At 45.2% G+C, this 22,124-nt stretch overlaps 1 protein-coding gene across 1 annotated transcript in view; it reads left to right on the forward strand.

Annotated features, from left to right (window-relative positions):
- The window catches only part of LOC141271417 (uncharacterized), an 89,997-nt gene extending 83,709 nt beyond the window's left edge, over positions 1-6,288 (forward strand). Inside the window, exon 19 of the mRNA XM_073681500.1 lies at positions 4,472-6,288. Coding sequence (XP_073537601.1) covers positions 4,472-5,928 — 1,457 coding nt within the window. The 3' untranslated portion in view covers positions 5,929-6,288. The remainder of the gene's footprint in view (positions 1-4,471) is intronic.
- Positions 6,289-22,124: the final 15,836 nt, after the last annotated feature.

Raw genomic sequence — 22,124 nt, forward strand, 5'->3', positions numbered from 1 at the left:
GCGGATACTGTGGGGACATCAGTGGCTAGGGTGTGAAAGGAGGACCGGGGAGCGGCGCTGCGGGTCGGGATATTTCTGCTGCGAGCGCCCGCTCATGTCCCGGGTTCTCGCAGCGGAACTATCCGCACAGGCAGCGCCGCTGACATCCATGCGGCTAGGGTGTGAAGGGAGGACCGGGGAGCGGCGCTGACATACAATTGGTCGCGGCCGCTATTTAAAAGTGCCGCACAAATCGGTGATTGGTCGCGGTCTTGGCCCCCGACCAATCACTGATCTTGCCGCAAAAGATAAACACTACTGTGCTGATTGGTCGCGGACGCTGCCCGCGACCAATCACCGATTTGGGCGCCACATTCAAATATCGGCCACGACCAATTACCGATCTTGGCTCCACATTTAAACTTCGCTGTGCTGATTGGTCGCGGACGCTATTTAAATGTGGCGCCAAAATCGGTGATTGGTCGCGGGCAGCGCCAGCGACCAATCAGCGATTTTGAATAAAAATGTCAGGACCTTTGGAACACTATTCGGATGCTGTGGAGAGATCAGCGGCTAGGGTGTGAAGGGAGGACCGGGGAGTGGCGCTGCGGGTCAGGATACTTCTGCTGCGAGCGCTCGCTCATGTCCCGGGTTCTCGCAGCGGAAGTATCTTTGAAAATGCTCAAGTCGAAGATGTCTCCAAAAATTTAAGCACAACGTCAACATTAATGGAATGGTTTTTGCTGAACCAACGTGACGAAAACGCAAGGCAGATTCCAGAGCATTACGTTTGGAATAAAACTTGGAAGCCAAGACAACGAGGACTTAGCAGAATAATTGGACGCATGTATACTGTTAGTGTCAAGGATCAAGAAAGATATTGCCTTCGGCTGTTACTACTGCATGTCAAAGGAGCTAGAAGTTACAAAGATTTGAAAACAGTTAATGGAGTAGAGCACGATACATTTAAAGCTGCAACTTTGGCTTTAGGACATCTATTGGATGATACTATGTGGACACTTACTTTAGAAGACGCAGTTACCCTACATATGCCTAAGAAACTTCGTGAATTGTTTGCCTACATTTGTGTCTTTGGACCGCCTACAAATCCGGATCAACTTTGGACAAATTTCAAAGAACATATAATTGAAGATTACTGCTTACGTCTTCACAACAAAAGTGGAAATTGTCACAATTGCGAATCTTATGCCATGCAAGATATCCAAAATATCCTACTACTGCATGGAAAAACATTTTCAGACTTTAATTTGCCACAGCCTACAAGTCAAGTTGCACAAATTCAAGAGTATGACGAAGCTTATGAATTATTGTTGGCAACAGAGAAGAAAAACTCCTTAAATCAAGAACAACGAATTGCATATGACACAATTGTGAGCGCTGTAGAAAACCAAGCCGATCCAACGCCAAAATGTTTCTTTATTGACGGTCCTGGAGGCAGCGGTCAAACATACCTCTATGAAGTTTTAGTGCATCACGTTAGAGGGTTAGGAAAAGTCGTATTGCCATCGGCTACAACAGGTGTTGCAGCAAACCTTTTAAGAGGAGGTCGCACTATGCATTCACTCTTTGGGATACCGGTTCCGGTCAATGAAATCTCCGTTTCCAGAATCAAACAAGACACATTTGCAGGAAAACAGTTGAACAGTGCAAATCTTTTGATACTTGATGAGTGCACCATGGCGCCTAAATATGCTTTGAGCTTAATTGACAGACTTCTGCGTGAAGTTATGACTACAAATATTGCTGAAAAAAATGAAATTCCTTTTGGAGGTAAAGTTTTTGTCCTTGGCGGAGATTTTAGGCAATGCCTTCCAGTTGTACCGAATGGAACAAGAACAAATATTATCGAGTCAACCCTAAAAATGTCAGACCTTTGGAAAGAGTTTAATAAACTACAACTAATTAACAACATGCGATCTTCTGACCCAGAGTACAGCAACTGGCTTCTTAAACTTGGGAATGGTGAACTTAGCAATGAATAAAACCTTGGAGAAGACATTATTGAAATACCAGAAGACATGTTGTGCACTGACTGCATCGTAAGTGATGTTTTTGGACAACGCGTTGAAATAGATGTGAACGACCAAAGCAGTGTTGAGAGAGCCTCTTCCTATGCTATTCTCTGTCCCAAGAACGATGACGTAGCTCTGCTAAATTCCCGTGTGATGGATAGAATGCCTGGAGAGTATAAATTATACAAAAGTGATGATTCGGTGGATGTCGACAATAAAGATGAACGATAGCATTATCCAGTTGAATTTTTAAATAGTGTTACACCATCAGGAATGCCATCCCACAGACTACAACTTAAAGTTGGAGCAATCGTCATGTTGCTACGGAATCTAAATACAAGAAATGGTCTATGTAATGGAACTCGCCTTATTGTTACTGGACTCCATTCCCACATAATTCAAGCAACAGTGATCACTGGATCTGCAAAAGGAGACGAAGTGTTCATTCCACGCATTGATTTATGTCCTTCAGACACCGGTCTTCCATTTAGGCTTAGACGTCGACAGTTTCCAGTAAAACCAGCATTTGCCATGACAATAAACAAGTTACAAGGTCAAACTCTACACCGTGTTGGCATATATTTACCAGAGCCCGTGTTTGGACATGGACAACTGTATGTTGCATTTTCAAGAGTTAAAATGAGATCCAATGTCAAGGTGCAAGTTTTGGATACCCATTTACAAGGAAAGTTGCTTACAGATAGTCCAAAAGTATTCACCAAAAATGTCGTGTACAACAATATTTTAGGTTGATATTGTTAAGAAATATATTCTAAAGTCGTACTTCTTTTGTCCGATGATTTATTGTAAAATATTGTTACATATTCATGGAATAGTTTATATATTTTGATTATCTGTTTAATAATTTTGTTCAGTTGTATTAAGTTCTATAACCAATAATAGTTAATAAAGTATTATTTTCTGTATTCATTGTATTATTGTTAAATCTTCATAGCGACATCTGCAGCATGTGCTACTAAAGTTAATGCAGATTTGTGCCTCTCCACGCACTTAGTCCCGGCGTGGAAAGCAGCGAATCTACAGACAGCAGCTAATCACAGCAGTATCTGAGAGCGCGTGCTGTGCCTCACATCCTGCGAGGAGCTGCTGAAAACAGGACAGACAGCGCTGGAGCAGAGAAAGGAAACAAGGGGAGGATTAGGGTTTAGTTTTTGAAATGTGCTGTGGAGATGGGGGAATGAGTAGGTCATACAAAACCAGGATAAGGGGGCCATACAAGCTAAGATGAGGAAGGTGTACAATCCAAAATAAGTCAGCCATACAAACCAGGATTAGAGGAATGACGCAGCCATACAAACCACATTGACAGACCGCGCTGTGGATGCTGGATGTGACACGATGGGGGATAACCCCGGCCACAGCCCGTCATTCACTGTGGTGCGCGGAACAGCAGACCCCTGGCTGCAGCCACAAATAGTCATGATGTAAGCGGAAGCAACAGCTGGCTGCAGGCGGGACAATTACGTGCTGGCTGTGCGTCGTCAGCGATGTTGTCACAAGCAAGATTGACAACATAACATAATGACCAAATTCATTAGGGGCACCGAGGGGATACATTGTGAAGTTAATTAAAAGTAGTGCACAACCCATTTAAACACTGCTTCGCTGCTTAGTGGCGCCCGGTCAGCCGCATGTTTATTCTAGAATACCTGATGCATTATAATCGGGCCACCATCTAGTTAATACATAAAGGTCTGATATTTTTACCTTCAAGAGCCCTAAATATATTTTCATTATTAAGAATTCTACAAATGTCCATTATATAAGAACTTGTACTGGAGCCATCCATGGTTGAGTCTGAGAGGCCAGAAAATAAAAGTTCTCCTTTATTAGAAGAGTAAGTGAAGTTAACCTTTTTAGGACCAGATTATTTTTAATTTTTGCACTTTTAATTATTATTTGTCTTATTCCAAGAGCCATAACTGGTTTTTTTTCTGTCAACATAGTCGTCTTAGCATTTGTTTTTTGTGGGACAAGTTGTAGTTTTAAATGGCACCATTCAGTTTACTATAGAATGTACTGAAAAACGGGCTAAAAATTGTAAGTGGGAAGAAATTGTGAAAAAGTGCAGTTCTGCTATTATTTTTTTTCTCGATTTAAGTGATGAAAAAAAAATTCTGAATGTTGCAAAAAAAAAAATAATTTATTTTTGTGTTGCCATTTTCTAAGACCTAATTACTGATCAGGTACATTTTTATTGGTATCATTTTGGCCTACATAATATTTTTAGCTGGTGTATTATTCCAGTATTTGGGAGGCAGAACGAAGAATCATGGTCGAACATCATGCTCTACTCGTTCATGCTCTGAGGTCTAATGTTTGATTGTCAACTGGTTTTGTCTACATAACTTGCCATTTCTATGGATATTTTAGAAATGTTATACAAATATTTTTTTAAGGATGTTTTATTCAAAAATAATAATTTTTATTATTGGCAGATGACTGTACCCGGAGATCACAGGGACAAGCGACATCTGCAATTTCTAAATCAGATGACCTTGATATCACACAAGATATAACTGAAGTGAATGCCATTACTCCAGATATTCCATCATCCCGTCACAGCAAAGATCTGTCATCTGATCCTTTTGCACAGGTTCTAGCTTCGGATTCATCACAGACTATTAAGAAGAATGAAAGTGACATAAGAGGCATTGAAAATCAAACTGCTCTTAAAGCAAAGAAGACATTTTCAAGTGCAAAATATAGAAAATGTTTCTCCCTCAAAAAGTCTTTTGCTTCTCAGAAAAAAAGTCCCACAATGGAGAAAACATTTTCTTGTGCAGAGTGTGGGAAATATTTTAAACATAAATCAGAGCTTGTTAGACATGAAAGAGTTCACACAGGGGAGAAGCCATATTCATGTTCAGTATGTGGAAAAGGTTATACAACAAAATCATATCTTCTTATACACCAAAAATCACACACAGGAGAGAAGGCCTTTTCGTGTTCGGAATGTGGGAAATGTTTTAATTTTAAATTAGCTTTAGTTATCCATCACAGAATTCACACAGGGGAGAAGCCATATTCATGTTTAGAATGTGGGAAATGTTTTGCAGATAAATCACATTTTGTTAGACATCAGAAACTTCACGCAGGGGAGAAGCCATATTCATGTTCAGAATGTGGGAAATGTTTTGCAGGGAAATCAAGTTTTGTTAAACACCAAAGAACTCACACACAACAAAAGCTCTTCTCATGTTCAGAATGTGGGAAATGTTGTGCAAGGAAATCAAGTTTTGCTAAACACCAGAGAACTCATACACAAGAGAAGCCCTTCTCGTGTTCAGAATGTGGGAAATGTTTTGCAGAGAAATCAAGTCTTCTCAAACACCAGAGAATTCACACAGGGGAGAAGCCATATTCATGTTCAGAATGTGGGAAAGGTTTTAATAACAAATCACATTTAGTTGTCCATCAGAGAACTCACACAGGGGAGAGACCTTTTTTATGTGCAGAATGTGGAAAATGTTTTGCAGCTGAATCAACTTTTGTTAAACACAAGAGAACTCACACAGGGGAGAAACCTTTTTCATGTTCAGAATGTGGTAAATGTTTTAAACAGAAATCAGATTTAGTTGTTCATCAGAGAACTCACACAGGGGAGAAGAAATATTCATGTTCAGAATGTGGGAAATATTTTGCAGATAAATCAGGTCTTGTTAGACACCAGAGAACTCACACAGGGGAGAAGCCATATTCATGTTCAGAATGTGGGAAATGTTTTAATCAGAAATCCTATTTAGTTATCCATCAGAGAACTCACACAGGGGAGAAACCTTTTTCATGTTTAGAATGTGGGAAATGTTTTGCACGGAAATCAAAGCTTGTTAGACACCAGAGAACTCACACAGGGAAGAAACCATATATTTTGTCAAACTGTGCAAGACCATAAATAACAGAGAGAGTCAAAGTAACGACAAATAAGTAAATGAGAAAGAAAAGCAATTTAGAACTTATATTAGAATTAAAACATATGTAGTTCATAATACACATCTCTTATCTAAAAAGCAATATAACATTAGCATTAAATATTTCATTTTATTATATATTAACTATATGGACAAGAGTATTGCGACCCCATCCCAGACACCCCCCTCCCAAAAATACCCAACACTTCTTTCTCTTTCTTCCTAATTCGCAATCTTAATGATCTGCCGTTCATTAGTTTCTGTAAATCCACAATCTTTATGTCTGAACAAATGTCTTTAGTTTATGTATATTACAGTAATAAACATGTTGATGTTGCAAGTTACTATTAGTGTTGAGCCACCCCCGTCGAACACAGTTAAAACCAATGGCAGGCCAACAAAAACACATAGTAACATATAGAAAACACATAGAAAACACTTCAAAGGTGTCCAAAAGCTGACAAACTGCTCAGAAGACACAACTACCACATGGAAAAGTGACAAGTACATATAGTCATGCGAAAAGAAAAGAGGTGGAGGAGTAAAAGGAGGGGGAGACACAGATATAGGCATGTCATGCCCTTCTAAAACCAAAAAAGTGCGAAGCCGACACGGCCAGTCCGTTCCTGCCCGTGCGACCTCCGTGTCGCCGGGTTTGTGCCGGAGCTGCGGTGGACCCTGACGGCCAGCCCCCCTCTCCCAATACTGGTGCCTGTCCGCTGGTGGGTCGAGCGAGCCCCCCTGCGGTGGAGGCAGGTCTAAGCTTTTTAATTAAAATTGTCTCTCTAATTTGAATGAGTACACTTTAAATCCTTTTACAAGGATCTATTGGAGGGCAAGTCTGATGCCAGCAGCTGCGGGAATTCCAGCTCCTGTAGCGTCCACTAAAGCTGCTGCAGTTAAAAAGCTTTTATAAGGATCGAGCTTGGCGGTCCACTGCAAGGCGTCCTACCGCCAGTCCCAGCCCCTGTGCCTTGGGGTGCCTCCCGATGCTCTTCACTGAGTGTCCCGGGGGCCCGAAGCTTTTCCTTTGAAAAAATTAAGTGTCCAAACTACAGGTGGTGTAGCTTGCTTAACAGCTGGGATAATCCGCTGACTAGCAGACACTGCTACTAGGCACAAAGTATTTCCTGGGCTAGATGCAGTTAAAAATTTGTAATTAGATACTCTCGTTGGATGCTGAGAAAGCATTCCATAGAGTCTCCTGGCACGTCATATATTATTCTCTTAAAAAGCTTGGGGTAGGGGTCTAGTGGACCCTTTTATAGCCAAAATCACGGCCCTGTATCGCAATACGTCACCTAGACTGAAGATAAATGGAACATTTTCATCACCTTTCATAATAACCAATGGGACAAGGCAGGGATGTCCTCTGTCCCCTCTCTTATACATCCTAGTGACGGAGCACCTGCCATAACCCCAATATTAGGTGGATTGAGGTGGGAGGCACCGAGTACAAGTGCTCTGCATTTGCTGATGATGTCCTAGTATATATCACCCAATCACATATATCCATCCCTGCTGTTATGGCTGAAATAGATCACTTTGTTACATGGTCAAATTTTAAAATCAATGCAGCGAAGTCTGAGGCCCTCGATGTCTCCCTCCCCAAATCCATACAGGATTCCATCCAGTCCAACTTTCCCTTTGCCTGGCCCTCACAGGGTATCAAATACTTGGGAATTCGTATTCATAGAGACCTCTCCCGTCTATGTTATCTTAATTTTGGACCCTTTATTGAACAACTCCATACAGACCACGGTTGCCAAGTTAGAACTGTAAGATTCACTACGTGAACCACTGGTGTTTTGTGGAAAAGCACATGTACACTGTGTTCCAAATTATTATGCAAAAAGTGTTTAGGAGTGATAAGGTAAGAATTTTTTTGTTTGTCAGTTAAACTCATTGATGGTGATGTGTTTCAGGGCTCTTTATATCACTGTAAGCAATTGCGGACACCTGTGCTAATTAGTTTGGCAGGTGTGTCCAATGAAAGGCAAGACTACTTAAGAAGGCTGTCCCACATTATTAAGCAGACTACATTTTCTGCCAAAATGGGAAAGAAAAAGGATGTGTCGGCTGCTGAGAAGCAACAAATTGTGGAGTGTTTAGGTCAAGGCATGACTACAATCAACATTGCCAAGACCCTTCATCCTGATCATCGCACAATCAAGAAGTATGTAGCTGATTCACAGTACACACGTGTGCGTGCTGATAAGGGAAAATTGAGGACTCTTTCCTACAGGCAATTACTTCAGGTTAAAAGAGCAGCGGCAAAAATGCCTTGTCATAGCAGCAGACAAGTTTTTGAAGCTGCTGGTGCCTCCAACGTCCCCCGAACAACAAGATGCAGGGACCTTCAGAGGTTTGCAGCTGTGCGTAAGCCATTCTCCTCTATCCACCTGTGCGACCTCCTGTATCCACTGTACACAAGCAGAAACGGCTCCAGTGGGCCAAACAATGCTTGAAGACTGACTTCAAAACTGTTTTGTTCACCGATGAGTGCCGTGCAACGCTCGATGGTCCAGATGGATGGAGTGGAGGATGGCTGGTTGATGGACACCCCATGCAAACATGGCAACGGCGTCAACAAGGAGGAGGTGGAGTAATGTTTTGGGCTGGAATCATGGGGAGAGAGATTGTCGGCCCCTTTAGGATCCCTGAAGGGGTAAAGATGAACTCCATAATGTATGTGAAGTTTCTCAAACAGCACTTCCTGCCATGGTTCAAGAAGAAGAACCGTGTATTCCGCAGCAAGATCATTTTCATGCATGATAATGCACCGTCTCATGCTGCACATAACACATCTGCATCTCTGGCTGATATGGGCATAAAGGGGGACAAACTTATGATGTGACCCCCATGCTCCCCTGACTTCAACCCCATTGAGAACCTCTGGAGCATCATCAAAAGGAGTGTCTATGATGGCGGGAGGCAGTTCACATCTAAGCAACAGCTCTGGGAGGGTATTCTGTCCTCATGCAAAACAATTGTAGCAGAAACCATCCAAAACCTGACAAATTCAATGGACGAGAGAGTTCAGAAGCTCCTTTTGAACAAGGGGTACTATGTGCAAATGTAACATCACCTAGAATAAAGTTTTGAGTTGAAAACTGTTTGATTTCAGTTTGTAATAACCTGCTAATGCTTATAATTTCAAAAATGACCATTTTTTTGTTCTTTATTAAAATGAAAAGGTTGATCGAAGACTGTGGGGGATCTAAGAGTTTTGGCAACCCAGTAATCAGGATTATTTTGAATTCTGACAATCTGAGGGTCATGTTGCAGGTAGTGCAGCAAGAAGTCACTCATGCGTCTTGCGCATCTAGGAGCCCCAAAATTATTTTCCGGGCTAGATGCAGCTAAAAATTATTATTAATTTGAAAGCTGGTGGAGCTTAGTATAGATGGCCTAATAGAATCAGTACTGCAAACTGCTACAAGGCCAAAATTATTTTACAGGCAAGATACAGATAAACATGATTTTTATTAATAACACTGGTGTACAAAAAAAAAAAAATTTCTGGCATGGACTTTAAGAACAGTTTTAGACTAATTTGAGGGTGCTGAATTCAAATCTGATTTCTCTATCACATAACGTTTTTGCGCTATAGGTATATAGCCCATTTTCAATAATTCCAAGAAAAATATAAGTAGTGTATGAAAAGTGCCGGTTTATACGGTTCACTAAGGTAAATTTAGTTTTCATTTAGTCTCCCAATAAATGTGAGAATATCTTTGTTTTCTTTGAACATGCATAATTCCCATTTGTTATGATAAGAAAGTAAAAAAAAGTAAAGTAAAAAAAAAAACAGTTTTCAAACACCCTTGTTTTCTGTGCTACTGGGACAGTAGAGCTACAGCAGAGCATTGGGTGAAAACTAAATGGCCTCAGCGACAGAGTTTGGCATCTGGCGATAAGAATGTCATCCATGATCCTCTAGTGGATAGGAAGAACATTGTCTTTCCTCCCTTGCACATAAAACTTGGATTGATGAAGCAGTTCGTCAAAGCTCTCAATCACAGTGGAGAATGCTTTAACTATATATGTTCAACTTTTCCTGGTCTTAGTGAAGAGAAGAAAAAGGCTGGAATATTTGGTGTACCTCAAATAAGAACACTTATGAGAGACCCAAACTTTATCACATCAATGAATGAGACAGAAGAAAGAGCTTGGAATGCATTTTGTAATGTGGTGCAGAATTTTCTAGGGAATAAGAAAGCAGACAACTATGAAGAGATTGTGGAAGAGCTACTAATGAGTCTGCAAAATCTTGGATGTAGAATGAGTATCAAGATTCACTATTTACACAGCCATTTGGACTTTTTTCCAGAGAACCTTGGGGATGTGAGCGAGGAACAAGGGGAGCGTTTTCATCAGGACATTAAAACAATAGAAGAACGGTATCAAGGCCAGTGGGACTCACATATGATGGCTGACTATTGCTGGAGCTTGATGAGAGACAACCCAGAAGCTGTACATCACAGATCAGCCAAGAAAAGAAAGTTCAAATAACTGCCATTTGCCATTCATCTGTGTGCCATATATATGTGCTTTTATTTTTTGCAGTTTAATTTTGTAAGTATATTTGATTTGCTGTACACAGACTTTGTAATTTTTGTTATTCCTTGATTAAAAATATACAAACTGTAGTAACAAAAATCATGAGGTTTTTATCAAAAAACATTCGATAGGAGTAATTTCCATCAAAAATATCTCGAAATCCTGATGTGATAGCCAAAAACGGAGTTCGTATTAGTAATCAGCAGCTAAAATTGACTTAAAATATGTTTTAAAACCTTTTGACAGAAAAATTGCGTTGACCAGTGTAATTTTAAATCTGGTGGAGCTTAGTATAGATGGCCTAATAGAATCAGTACTGCAAACTGCTACAAGGCCCAAATTATTTTCCAGCCAAGATACAGATAAACATGATTAGTAATTTTTAATCTGGTGGAGTTTAGTATAGATGGCCTAATAGAATCAGTACTGCAAACTGCTACAAGGCCCAAATTATTTTCCAGCCAAGATACAGATAAACATGATTAGTAATTTTTAATCTGGTGGAGTTTAGTATAGATGGCCTAATAGAATCAGTACTGCAAACTGCTACAAGGCCCAAATTATTTTCCAGCCAAGATACAGATAAACATGATTAGTAATTTTAAATCTGGTGGAGTTTAGTATAAATGGCCTAATAGAATCAGTACTGCACACTGCTACAAGGCCCAAATTATTTTCCAGCCAAGATACAGATATACATGATTAGTAATTTGAAAGCTTAAGACAGTTGGTGAGGTGATTTTAACAAATCATCAAGCTTTTACTCTCCCCAGGATGACACAGGGGTAGAAAAGTCTTTTCGGATCCATGATTTGTTCATCTTTATGAACGTGAGTCTGTCTACATTATCAGTGGAGAGCCGCGTGCGCTTATCTGTCAGCACACCACCAGCAGCGCTGAACACACGTTCAGACAGAACGCTGGCTGCGGGGCATGACAAGATCTCCAAGGCGTCAGTGGCGAGCTCCGGCCATTTATCCAGATTGGAAGCCCAAAAAGAGCAAGGGTCCAGTGACACAGTCATGGCTTCAATGTTTACTTGGAGATACTCCTGTACCATCGTCTCTAGGCGTTGACTATGTGTCAGACTTCTTGTCTCCTGTGGCCTTGCAAAGGATGGGCTAAAAAAGTGGTGAAATTATTCCGCAAAATTGATGTTACAAGCAGATACTGTGTTTCTGTTACGTTTTGAGTGCTGAACACTCGACGGTCCCACGGTTGGCAAGTTGGAACTGTGAGATTCACTACGTGCACCACTGGTGTTTTGTGGAAAAGCACATGTAAGATTCTGCAACAGTCTCTGCTGATACTCCTGCATGCGTGCATCCCTTTCTATGGCAGGAATAATTTCTGCAAATTTACTTATGTACCGGGGATCTAACAGTGTGGCAACCCAGTAGTCAGGATTATTTCTAATTCTCACAATTCAAGGGTCATGTTGCAGGTAGTGCAGCAAGAAGGCACTCGTGTCTTGCGCATCCCGGGGCACCAAGTCCCTGTTGTGTTGGTGGCGAGGTAACAATCATGCTTCCTTCCTCTGCCCTCTCCCCCCAACCTCGCACAACAGAAATGTGATCAAGGTCTTCCTCATCTGATGAGTCTTCCATCAGTTCGTCCTCCACTTCTTCCTGGGCTCCTGCACCTTCCTCACTAGTTTGGCTGCTACCATGCGCCCTGGTAAAACCATCTCCCCCACCCTCACATGCCTGCCGCCTTGGTGCTGCCGACCGTCTGGACCTTGCAGATGTTAGCCCTTCCGCATACAACTCCTCCTCCTTTACTTCCTCCACCTCCTCTTGTGCCACCACCTGACTCCGAATTCTGATTAACATGTGCTCCAGCATGTAAATCACCGGAATAGTCATGCTGATAATGGCATCGTCAGCACTAAACATCTTCGTCGCCATTTCAAAACTGTGCAGAAGGGTGCATAGGTCCCTGATCTGAGACCACTCCTCCAGCGTGATTTTCCCCACCTCTGGATCTCGTTGACCCAGGCTATACGTCAGAACATATTGCACCAGGGCTTGTCGGTGCTGCCACAGTCGCTGCAACATGTGCAGAGTTGAATTCCACCGGGTAGGCACATCGCATTTTAGCCAGTGAAGTGGCAGGCCCAACGACTTCTGTAGAGATGTAAGTCGCTGAGCTGCGGGATGCGAACGGTGGAAGTGAGCACACAGCGACCGTGCCCTCTGCAGAAGGCCATCTAGTCTGGGATAGTGGGCTAAAAATTGCTGGACAACCAGGTTCAACACATGAGCCATACAAGGCACGTGTGTGACAATGCCCCGGCGAAGGGCCGCACCGAGGTTTGCAGCATTGTCGCACACGACCTTCCCTGGTTTCAGGTCCAGTGGAGACAACCATTCATGAAACTGGTTCTCCAGAGCTGACCACAACTCCTCAGCTGTGTGACTCACATTTCCCAGACATTTCAAAGTAAAAACCACCTGATGACGTTGAGCCCTGCTGCCAGCATAGTAAGGAGGTGTGCAGGATCCCTTCTGCGCAGTTAGGAAGCTTGTGGCATGACCAGACAGGCTTTGGGTGCAGGTGGAGGACCGAGAGGAGGTTGAGGAGGCAGAAGCAGTGGAGGAACTTCGAGATAAAGAGGATTGACGCACAACTCGTGGGGACGGCAAGACTTGGACAGCAGCCCCTTGTCCTACTGTCACCATAGTTACCCAGTGCCCAGTCAGCGACATGTAACGCCCCTGTCCATGCCTACTCGTCCAAGTATCTGTGGTGAAATGCACCCTGTCACACACAGAGTTTCTCAAAGAAGCGGTGATGTTGTGTGCGACATGCTGGTGGAGCGCAGGCACACCTTTCTTTGAGAAGTAGTGCCAACTGGGCATCTGGTACTGGGGCACTGCGACGGACATAAGGTCTCGAAAATCCTCTGTCCACCAGGCGGTAAGGCAGCATTTCTGTAGCCAAGAGCTTGCAGATGGTAAAATTCAACCTCTTAGCTTTCTCATGGCTAGGAGGAAATGGTCTTTTACTTGTCCACATCTGAGGGACCGAGGACTGGCTGTTGTGCTTAGACGGGGTTGAGAAGGGTGTCCCCGGCAAACTGCCGGTCTGTGAGGAGGATGCAGGCGGACATGTTAGGTTGCCTTGATCCAAAGGTGGTGCTATCGATGTCGGACAGCGCTGAACACCAGCTGGTGTTTCCACCTCCAAAGAAAATGATGACCTGCCAATCACGCTGGCTGTTGCGGGTTAAGAGGTGGCAGGTCTGCGTCCCAAAACAGGTGTGACTGCTGTCTCCCCAGTCACAGAGGATGAAGAGGCCGCAGATGCACAAGATGTGGCAGACGGTGGTTGGCCCGGCCGGCTAGGCCGCATTGTAGCACAGTGAGCTTCCCACTGCAACTTATGCTTCATATCCATGTGCCGGTTCATGCATGAAGTACTCAAACTATGTATTTTTTGGCCTCTACTTAGCTTTTGCTGACAAATGTTACAGATAACACGAGTTGGGTCATCCTTATCGATCTGAAAAAATGCCCAGGCTATGCAAGGCTTAGCACCCATGCGACCTGAAGAGCCACCACGACTTGTGGTCAGAGGCAGAGTTGTGTTTGAGGATGCAGTTGTTGACGTGCTTCCAGTACTACGTCTCAGTTCAGGAAGGCGCAACTTGACCTCGTCATCACTAGCATCCTCCTCCACCTCCTCTGCTGACCTCATCGACTGGCTGACTGTGGGTTGACAGTAAGTGGGATCTCCAACCTCGTCATCATCACCCTGTGTGTTATCACACCCGTCGTCCTCAGAGCCAACCTGCCCTGACAAAAAACTCAAGTTGTCGCTCCAATCAGGTATTTGAGTCTCATCATCGTCTTCCTCATTGTCTCCACCAACAGGAGTTACAGTTTGGGAACGAGGGTCTACATTATGGTCAGAACCTTCTGCGTCTGTTCCTGGATCCGACTCATAAAGATTCTGGGCATCAGTGCAGATCATTTCCTCGTCTAGATTCACAGAAGCTCTGGAGCCGACCTCTGATTCCCAGGCTATAGTATGAGTAAACAGCTCTGCAGACTCAACCATCTGTTCTACCCCATACTCAGACGGGCAGCTGGAGACTTGGGAGCTGTGAGAAAGCAAGTGCGATTGGGGTGACACCTCTGAGGAATGGAGTATTTGTGATGTTGAAGTTGAGGTGGAGGAGAGCCCACTTAAAGGAGCACTTGATATCCGTTGAAGCACCAGCTGTTTTTGTGCCTCATCTGGAATTTTTAGCGATTTGGCGTGGCCGTAAGAAAGGGATCTTATCACATTGTCCGTTAAAAGAAGTAGACATCTTAGTTTGGCTGGAAGATGGTCTTTCTTCTGCAGATGTTACTGTTGCTTTAACACCTACCCCACAGACACAACCTTTTTTTCCCTTCCCAACACACCTATTCTCCTTTCCACCAGCAGCAGGCCTATTTCCACTCATTTTGGTGGTTAACTAATTGACAACTCTGGAGTTGTTTTTCACAAAAAAACAATGGATGGGAACCGAGCAGAGCTGAGTGGCCAAACTGTGGTATTAGCCCAAAAGTATTGGCTGGGTTAGATGCAGTGAAACAGTTTTATTACATACACAGGTGGTGGAGGTTAGTATAGATGGACTAATAGAACAAGTCCCACACACTGCTACAAGCCCAAAATTTTTTTCAGAGCTAGATGCAGATAAAAATTATTTTTAATTTGCAACCTGGTGGAGGTTAGTATAGATGGACTAATAGAACAAGTACCACACACTGCTACTAGCCCAAATATTTTTTCAGAGCTAGATGCAGATAAAAATTATTTTTAATTTGCAACCTGGTGGAGGTTAGTATAGATGGACTAATAGAACAAGTCCCACACACTGCTACAAGCCCAAATTTTTTTTCAGAGCTAGATGCAGAAAAAAATTATTTTTAATTTGCAACCTGGTGGAGGTTAGTATAGATGGACTAATAGAATGATGCTATGCCCAAAAGGTTTTACTTGGCTAGGTGCAGTAAAAAAATTTGTATTCTATACACAGGTGGTGTAGCTTGCAACACAGATAGGCTACTCCACTGACTAACACACACTGCAAGAGGCCAAAAAGGATTTGCTTAGCTAGATTTAGCCAAATGCTGTGAAAAAAAACTTGCACAGCACTGGCACAGACCTGCCTGGCAAAAATTGATAGGAACTGATGTAACCTAGCCTTCAAAAGGACTGCAATTACAATTAGTCCCTACTCCCAACCTATCTATTTAAGAGCACAGACCTGCCTGATAAAAGTTGTAGGAAATGATGTAACCTAGTCCTCATAAGGACTGCAATCACAACTATTCCCTACTCCCAAGCTATCTGTATATTTCAGCGAAAATTGGCTTGAAATGAACTCTCAAAGTATAGCGCACACAGCAACAGCGGTGCCGTCTAACACGCAGCTGCAGCAGTGAGAAAATGGTGGCTACGTGGAAAATGGCTGGGTCTTATAGGGCAAGGACATGTGACATACACTGCCAATGACACATGCCCTTGCTTGTGTGCAAAAAAGCAGTTCGCTCCGTGTGTGCGCTGCTGATAGGCTGACAGATTGCACCTCCCCACTGTAAATGCGGGAAAGAGAAAAAAAAATGGAGATCTTAATTATTTATGCAGAGATCCATCCCCTGCCCCTCCCCCCGCCCCGCTGTACACTCAAACTGCGTATTAACATTAATTTTCAGCATTACTGAGAAAAAAAACAGTAAAGATTTTGGTGCACGAACAGTTATCGAACATAACTTCGAACAGCCGGATTTTTTTCAAATCGTTCGTGTTCGCTGAACGGCTCGAACACCGCCCAAAACAGCTCGAATTTGAGATTGGCGAACAGTTCGAGTCGAACACCGCTCATCTTTAGTTACTATTTACATCTACGATCCATTCCCTTGTAGGAACATCTGGTGTTATCCAAGTTTATAAAAGCACTTTCCGTGCTAAGTATCGTAGTATTTCATCGTCATTAGAAACTGATTACCTTTTCTATACACCAATACACATATTATTGGGTTAGGAGGATTTAATTTTAAAGTCTTCCCTAAATGTCTCAATAACCTGACCCCCCCAAAGTTTACACTTTATAGCATAACAATAACATATGATGAGTTAATCTGACATTTAGGGCACTCAGGGTCTCTTTCGTTATTCATCTTTGACAATCCCTTTGGTGTTAAATAAATCTTATGTACAATGAACAATTACAAAATTCTATCCTTTTGGATTTTTGTAAAACAAAATCTTAGGCCCCGATTCATTAATACTGGTGTTTCATACAGCAATAAGATGTGCCAAATTCGTTAGATATATTGTAATAAAATATATTGTATATCTGTTTTTTTTTAAACAGAAATAACATCAAAATGTCTGCCTCTCTCGCTTTTTCAATCCAAAATGCTGGGGTGAGATCATCTCTACAGAATGAAAAAGAGAGTAATGCTCACCGGCACTACAATCTCCAGATAACAGCTACTTAGTAGGATGGAGAGGGAAACACCCATCCACAGATCTTAACAGTCCCCAAGGCAGGTAGAAAAGGAAACATCGGTAGTGGTGCACATCTCATAGTGAGAACTATCCTATAATCCAGGTAAGAAAAATAGGGGAACTCAATAGCAAATAAAGTGCTGACCTTTTATTGAATTATGAAATTGCTAAACCGGGAAGATGAAAACCCAGTCGGCCAACTCCATTTTGTGTAAATACTTGCTTTCTCATTACTTCATCTAAGGCCCTGAGAATGCATGTATTCACGTGAAACAGCGTTGGCCGACTGGGTTTTCATCTTCCCGGTTTAGCAATTTCGTGCTTCAATAAAAGGCCAGAACTTTATTTGGTATTGAGCTCCGCTATTTTTCTTACCTGGATTATCTTTATAGAGGCCTCATGTACAGGAAATTTGTGGGCTACAGCAACATGACTGTAACGGGTCTGGGAGGCGGAACCTCTGAGCAACTATACAAGGGGGCGGTCCTTGTAAGGAAGCGGGTGGCTCCCAGGGAAGACGGGCAGGTAGTCACGGCAAGTGACAGGGACAGTCTCTGGGTAGAAGGGCAGGTACTCACGGCAAGTGACAGGGACAGTCTCTGGGTAGAAGGGCAGGTAGTCACGGCAAGTGACAGGGACAGTCTCTGAGTAGAAGGACGGGTACTCACGGCAAGTGACAGGGACAGTCTCTGGGTAGAAGGACAGCAGGCAGGTGGCTGGTGAGCGCTCCCAGGTGAGCGGGCGAGAGTCTTTGGACAGGCAGGTGGTCACGGCAAGTGACGGCAAAGTCTCCAGGTAGGCTAGCAGGCAGGTAGCAGGTGAGCGCTCCTAGGTGAGCGGGCAAGAGTCTCTGGACGGGCAGGTGGTCACGGCAAGTGACGGCAGAGCCTCCAGGTAGGCTAGCAGACAGGTAGCAGGTGAGCGCTCCCAGGTGAGCAGGCAAGAGTCTCTGGACAGGCAGGTGGTCACGGCAAGTGACGGCAGAGCCTCCAGGTAGGCTAGCAGACAGGTAGCAGGTGAGCGCTCCCAGGTGAGCGGGCAGGCTGGTCCATAGACAGACTGACAGGTGACGGAAGGCAGACCGTCGGACCGCAGGCTTGCAAACAGGTAAACGGATATCAGGCAGGTATCAAGCAGGAATCTGGCAGGTAACTGGCAGGTAACAGGCAGGAATCTGGCAGGTGACTGGCAGGTAACAGGCAGGAATCTGGCAGGTGACTGGCAGGTAACTGGCAATGGGACCTGAGGGCTGAAGCAGAGTGAAGGCTTTGCAACAACATTGCTCGGGCACCTCCATTTTGGAGGAGGTGCCTTATATATGGTGAGGTCCTCCGGCCATTGGCCGGGTACTCCTTAGGATGGCGCGAGCGGCCCTTTTAAGAGAGGGGGAGCGCGCGCGCGCCCTAAGCACAGTGGCCGGGAAGCAGTGCGCGCTGCCAGCAGAGCGGGAGGAGGACGCCGGGCACGGAGTGGAGAGGTGAGGGGAACAGCGTCCCTGCCTAGCAGGAGGCAGGGACGCCGACGCTACAGTACCCCCCCCCCTTTAGGCCCCCCCTTTTTTAGGCCAGACAGAAATTTATCAAGGATGAGAGGGGCATGGATGTTCTCCCGGGGCTCCCACGTTCTCTCCTCAGGACCAAACCCCTTCCAATCTACCAGAAAAAAGGTTTTTCCTCTTACCCTTTTGGTGGCCAGAATGTTCTCTACCTCAAACTCGTTTTCAGCGGAAACCGGAGCAGGAGGCGTACCTGTAGACTTGGAAAAAGAGTTAAGTACCACGGGTTTGAGGAGAGATACATGGAAGGAGTTAGGGATCCGCAAGTTGGCCGGGAGTTTCAATTTATAGGCCACTGGGTTGATTTGTTTGATAACTTCTAGTGGGCCGATGAACCGAGGCCCTAACTTGTAGGAAGGAATCTTGAGCCGGACATACTTGGACGAGAGCCAGACTTTATCTCCAGGACGGAATTGTGGAGGATCCAGGCGTTTTTTGTCAGCGTGTTTTTTCATCCGCTCGGACGACTGAAGGAGTGCGGATCGGGTACTCTCCCAAATGGAGGAAAATTTGCTAACGAGAGATTCCGCAGCCGGATTGTCCACCGAGGTGGAGACGGGAAATGGGATCCGAGGATGCTGACCGAAGACTACAAAAAACGGGGATCTGGAGGAAGATTCACTCTCGTGATTATTGTAAGAGTATTCGGCCCATGGCAGGAGATCCACCCAGTCTGAATGGTGGGCATTAACGAAGTGCCGGAGGTAACTGGTCAGGATCTGATTGATCCGCTCCACTTGACCATTGGACTGAGGGTGGTATGCGGAGGAGAAGTCCAGGGTGACGTCTAGCAGCTTACATGTGGCTCTCCAGAAGCGTGAGGTGAACTGAACCCCACGATCCGACACGATGTGGAGGGGCAGTCCATGGAGATGGAAGATGTGGCGGATAAAGTCTTTAGCCAGCTCGGGTGCAGATGGGAGGCCTGGCAGGGGAATGAAATGAGCCATTTTGGAAAAGCGGTCAGCGACCACCCAAATGACCGTACAACCGGCAGAGACAGGGAGATCTGTTATGAAGTCCATAGCTATATGCTGCCAGGGGGCAGCAGGTACTGGAAGAGGAAGGAGGCGACCGGCTGGCAGGTGTCTCGGAACCTTGTTGCGGGCGCAGGACACACAGGCAGAGACAAAGTCTATTACGTCCTTGTGCAGGGTAGGCCACCAGTAGTGCCGGGAGATAAGCTGGAGGGTCTTTTTCTGACCAGCATGGCCAGCAAGCTTAGACGAGTGACCCCAGTGTAGGATCTTCTCCTGATCAGGTACCATTACGAACGTCTTACCGGGAGGGAGACGATTTAGACTCACGGGGGCCACCTGCATTACTCTGGCGGGATCGATGATGTGTTTAGGTTCCTCCTCAAGATCAGACACCAGGAAGGATCGGGACAAGGCGTCAGCTTTGATGTTTTTGTCAGCCGGGCGAAAATGAAGAACAAAATCAAAGCGAACAAAAAACAAGGACCACCGGGCTTGGCGCGGGTTAAGTCTCTGGGCACTCTGGAGGTAAGTCAAGTTCTTGTGGTCCGTGTAAATTATTACCGGGTGAAGAGCCCCCTCGAGCAGGTAACGCCACTCCTCCAATGCCAGCTTAATGGCCAATAATTCTCGGTCTCCTATAGAATAGTTGCGCTCGGAAGAGGAGAAGAGTTTGGAGAAGAAGCCACAAGTTACCATTCTCCCGGAAGACGATTTTTGGGTAAGTACCGCTCCGGCTCCAGAGGAGGAGGCGTCAACTTCCAGGAAGAATTGCTTGTTGCCGTCCGGGCGATGCAGCACCGGGGCGGAAGAGAAAGCCTGTTTTAAGGAAAGAAAGGCTTCCTCAGCTTCGGGCGGCCATTCTCTGGGATTAGTGCCCTTACGGGTGAGCGCAGAGATTGGGGCAGTCCGGGAAGAGAAGTGCGGTATGAAGAGGCGGTAGTAGTTGGTGAAGCCCAGGAACCGCTGAATAGCCTTCAACCCCTCTGGTCGAGGCCACTTCTCAATGGCAGACAGTTTCTCAGGATCCATTCGTAGGCCGGTCTGAGAAATTATGTAGCCCAAAAACGGAAGCGAGGTCTGCTCAAAGAGGCTCTTCTCATATTTAGCGTAGAGGTGGTTCTGCCTGAGCCTGAGCAGAACCTGACGAACATCCCTCCGGTGTGTGGGGAGATCCGGAGAGAAGACCAAGATGTCGTCCAGGTACACCACTACGCAGGAGTAGAGAAGGTCCCGGAAGATGTCATTGACCAACTCTTGAAAGACGGCGGGAGCGTTACAGAGACCGAAGGGCATTACCAGGTATTCATAGTGGCCGTCCCGGGTGTTGAATGCCGTCTTCCATTCATCCCCCTGACGGATACGGACCAGGTTATATGCCCCACGGAGGTCCAGCTTGGTGAAGATTCTAGCCCCCCTCAGACGGTCAAATAATTCCAGAATGAGCGGAAGGGGGTATTTATTCTTCACCGTGATCTGGTTAAGGCCTCTATAGTCTATACAGGGACGGAGTGAGCCATCCTTCTTTTTGATGAAGAAGAAGCCTGCTCCCGCCGGGGAAGTAGATTTCTGGATGAATCCCCGAGCCAGATTCTCCTCAATATATTCTGACATGGATCGGGTCTCAGCAGCGGACAAAGGGTAAATGCGCCCACGGGGAGGAGTAGCGCCGGGCATCAGGTCGATTGGGCAGTCGTATGGTCTATGAGGGGGTAATGTCTCTGCCTCCTTTTTATTAAAGACGTCCGCATACGACCAATAAGGAGCCGGAAGACCAGGTAGATTGGCTGGAGTAGGAGAAGGACGGACAGGATGGACGGGAACTAAACAAGTCTTATGACAGTCCTGTCCCCAGCGAAGGACTTCTCCGGTCTGCCAATCAAGCACGGGTGCATGTCTCTGAAGCCAAGGTAGGCCTAGCAATAGGGCGTGAGAGAGTCCAGGCAGAACATGAAAGAAGATGCTCTCAGAGTGCAGCATTCCCACCTGCAGGGTTATGGATTCGGTGATGAGTTGGATGGGATGTGGTAAGAGGCCCCCATCCACGGCAGCGACAGATAAGGGTACAGCTAGAGGTTTGGTGGGAATGCGGTATCTCTCTATCAGAGACTGAGAAATGAGATTTCCGGCAGCTCCAGAGTCAAGTTGGGCTAGTTCAAAATAACGGTTCTCCCCGCAGATGATAGAGACCGACAGCAACAAAGATGGAGAGGGTTTACTCTTGTCCAGGACGACCTCTCTGAGCGATCCTAGACACAGGCGTTTCCCGACCTCTCCGGGCAGGAACGGATCCGGTGCTCCTTACTGCCACAGTAGAAGCAGCTCCCCTCGGCACGGCGTAACTCTTGACGGGTTTTGACCATCTTGGTCTGGTCGACCTGCATAGGCTCGGGTGAGTGCGCCTGGGGAGTAGCGGGAGACGTGACAGGTTTCTGAAAGGTAGGGGCTAGACGTGGAAACCTCCTCTCACGGGTGACCTCTTTGGCGCATTCCTGGAACCGGATGTCAATCCGGGTGGCAAGAGTTATTAAGTCGTCGAGAGTGGTAGGTATGTCCCGACCGGCGAGTTCATCTT

This window comes from Phyllobates terribilis, unplaced genomic scaffold (assembly GCF_046119375.1).
Source record: "Phyllobates terribilis strain yellow unplaced genomic scaffold, ASM4611937v1 Scaffold_5__5_contigs__length_657084704, whole genome shotgun sequence".
NCBI classification, from domain to species: domain Eukaryota; kingdom Metazoa; phylum Chordata; class Amphibia; order Anura; family Dendrobatidae; genus Phyllobates; species Phyllobates terribilis.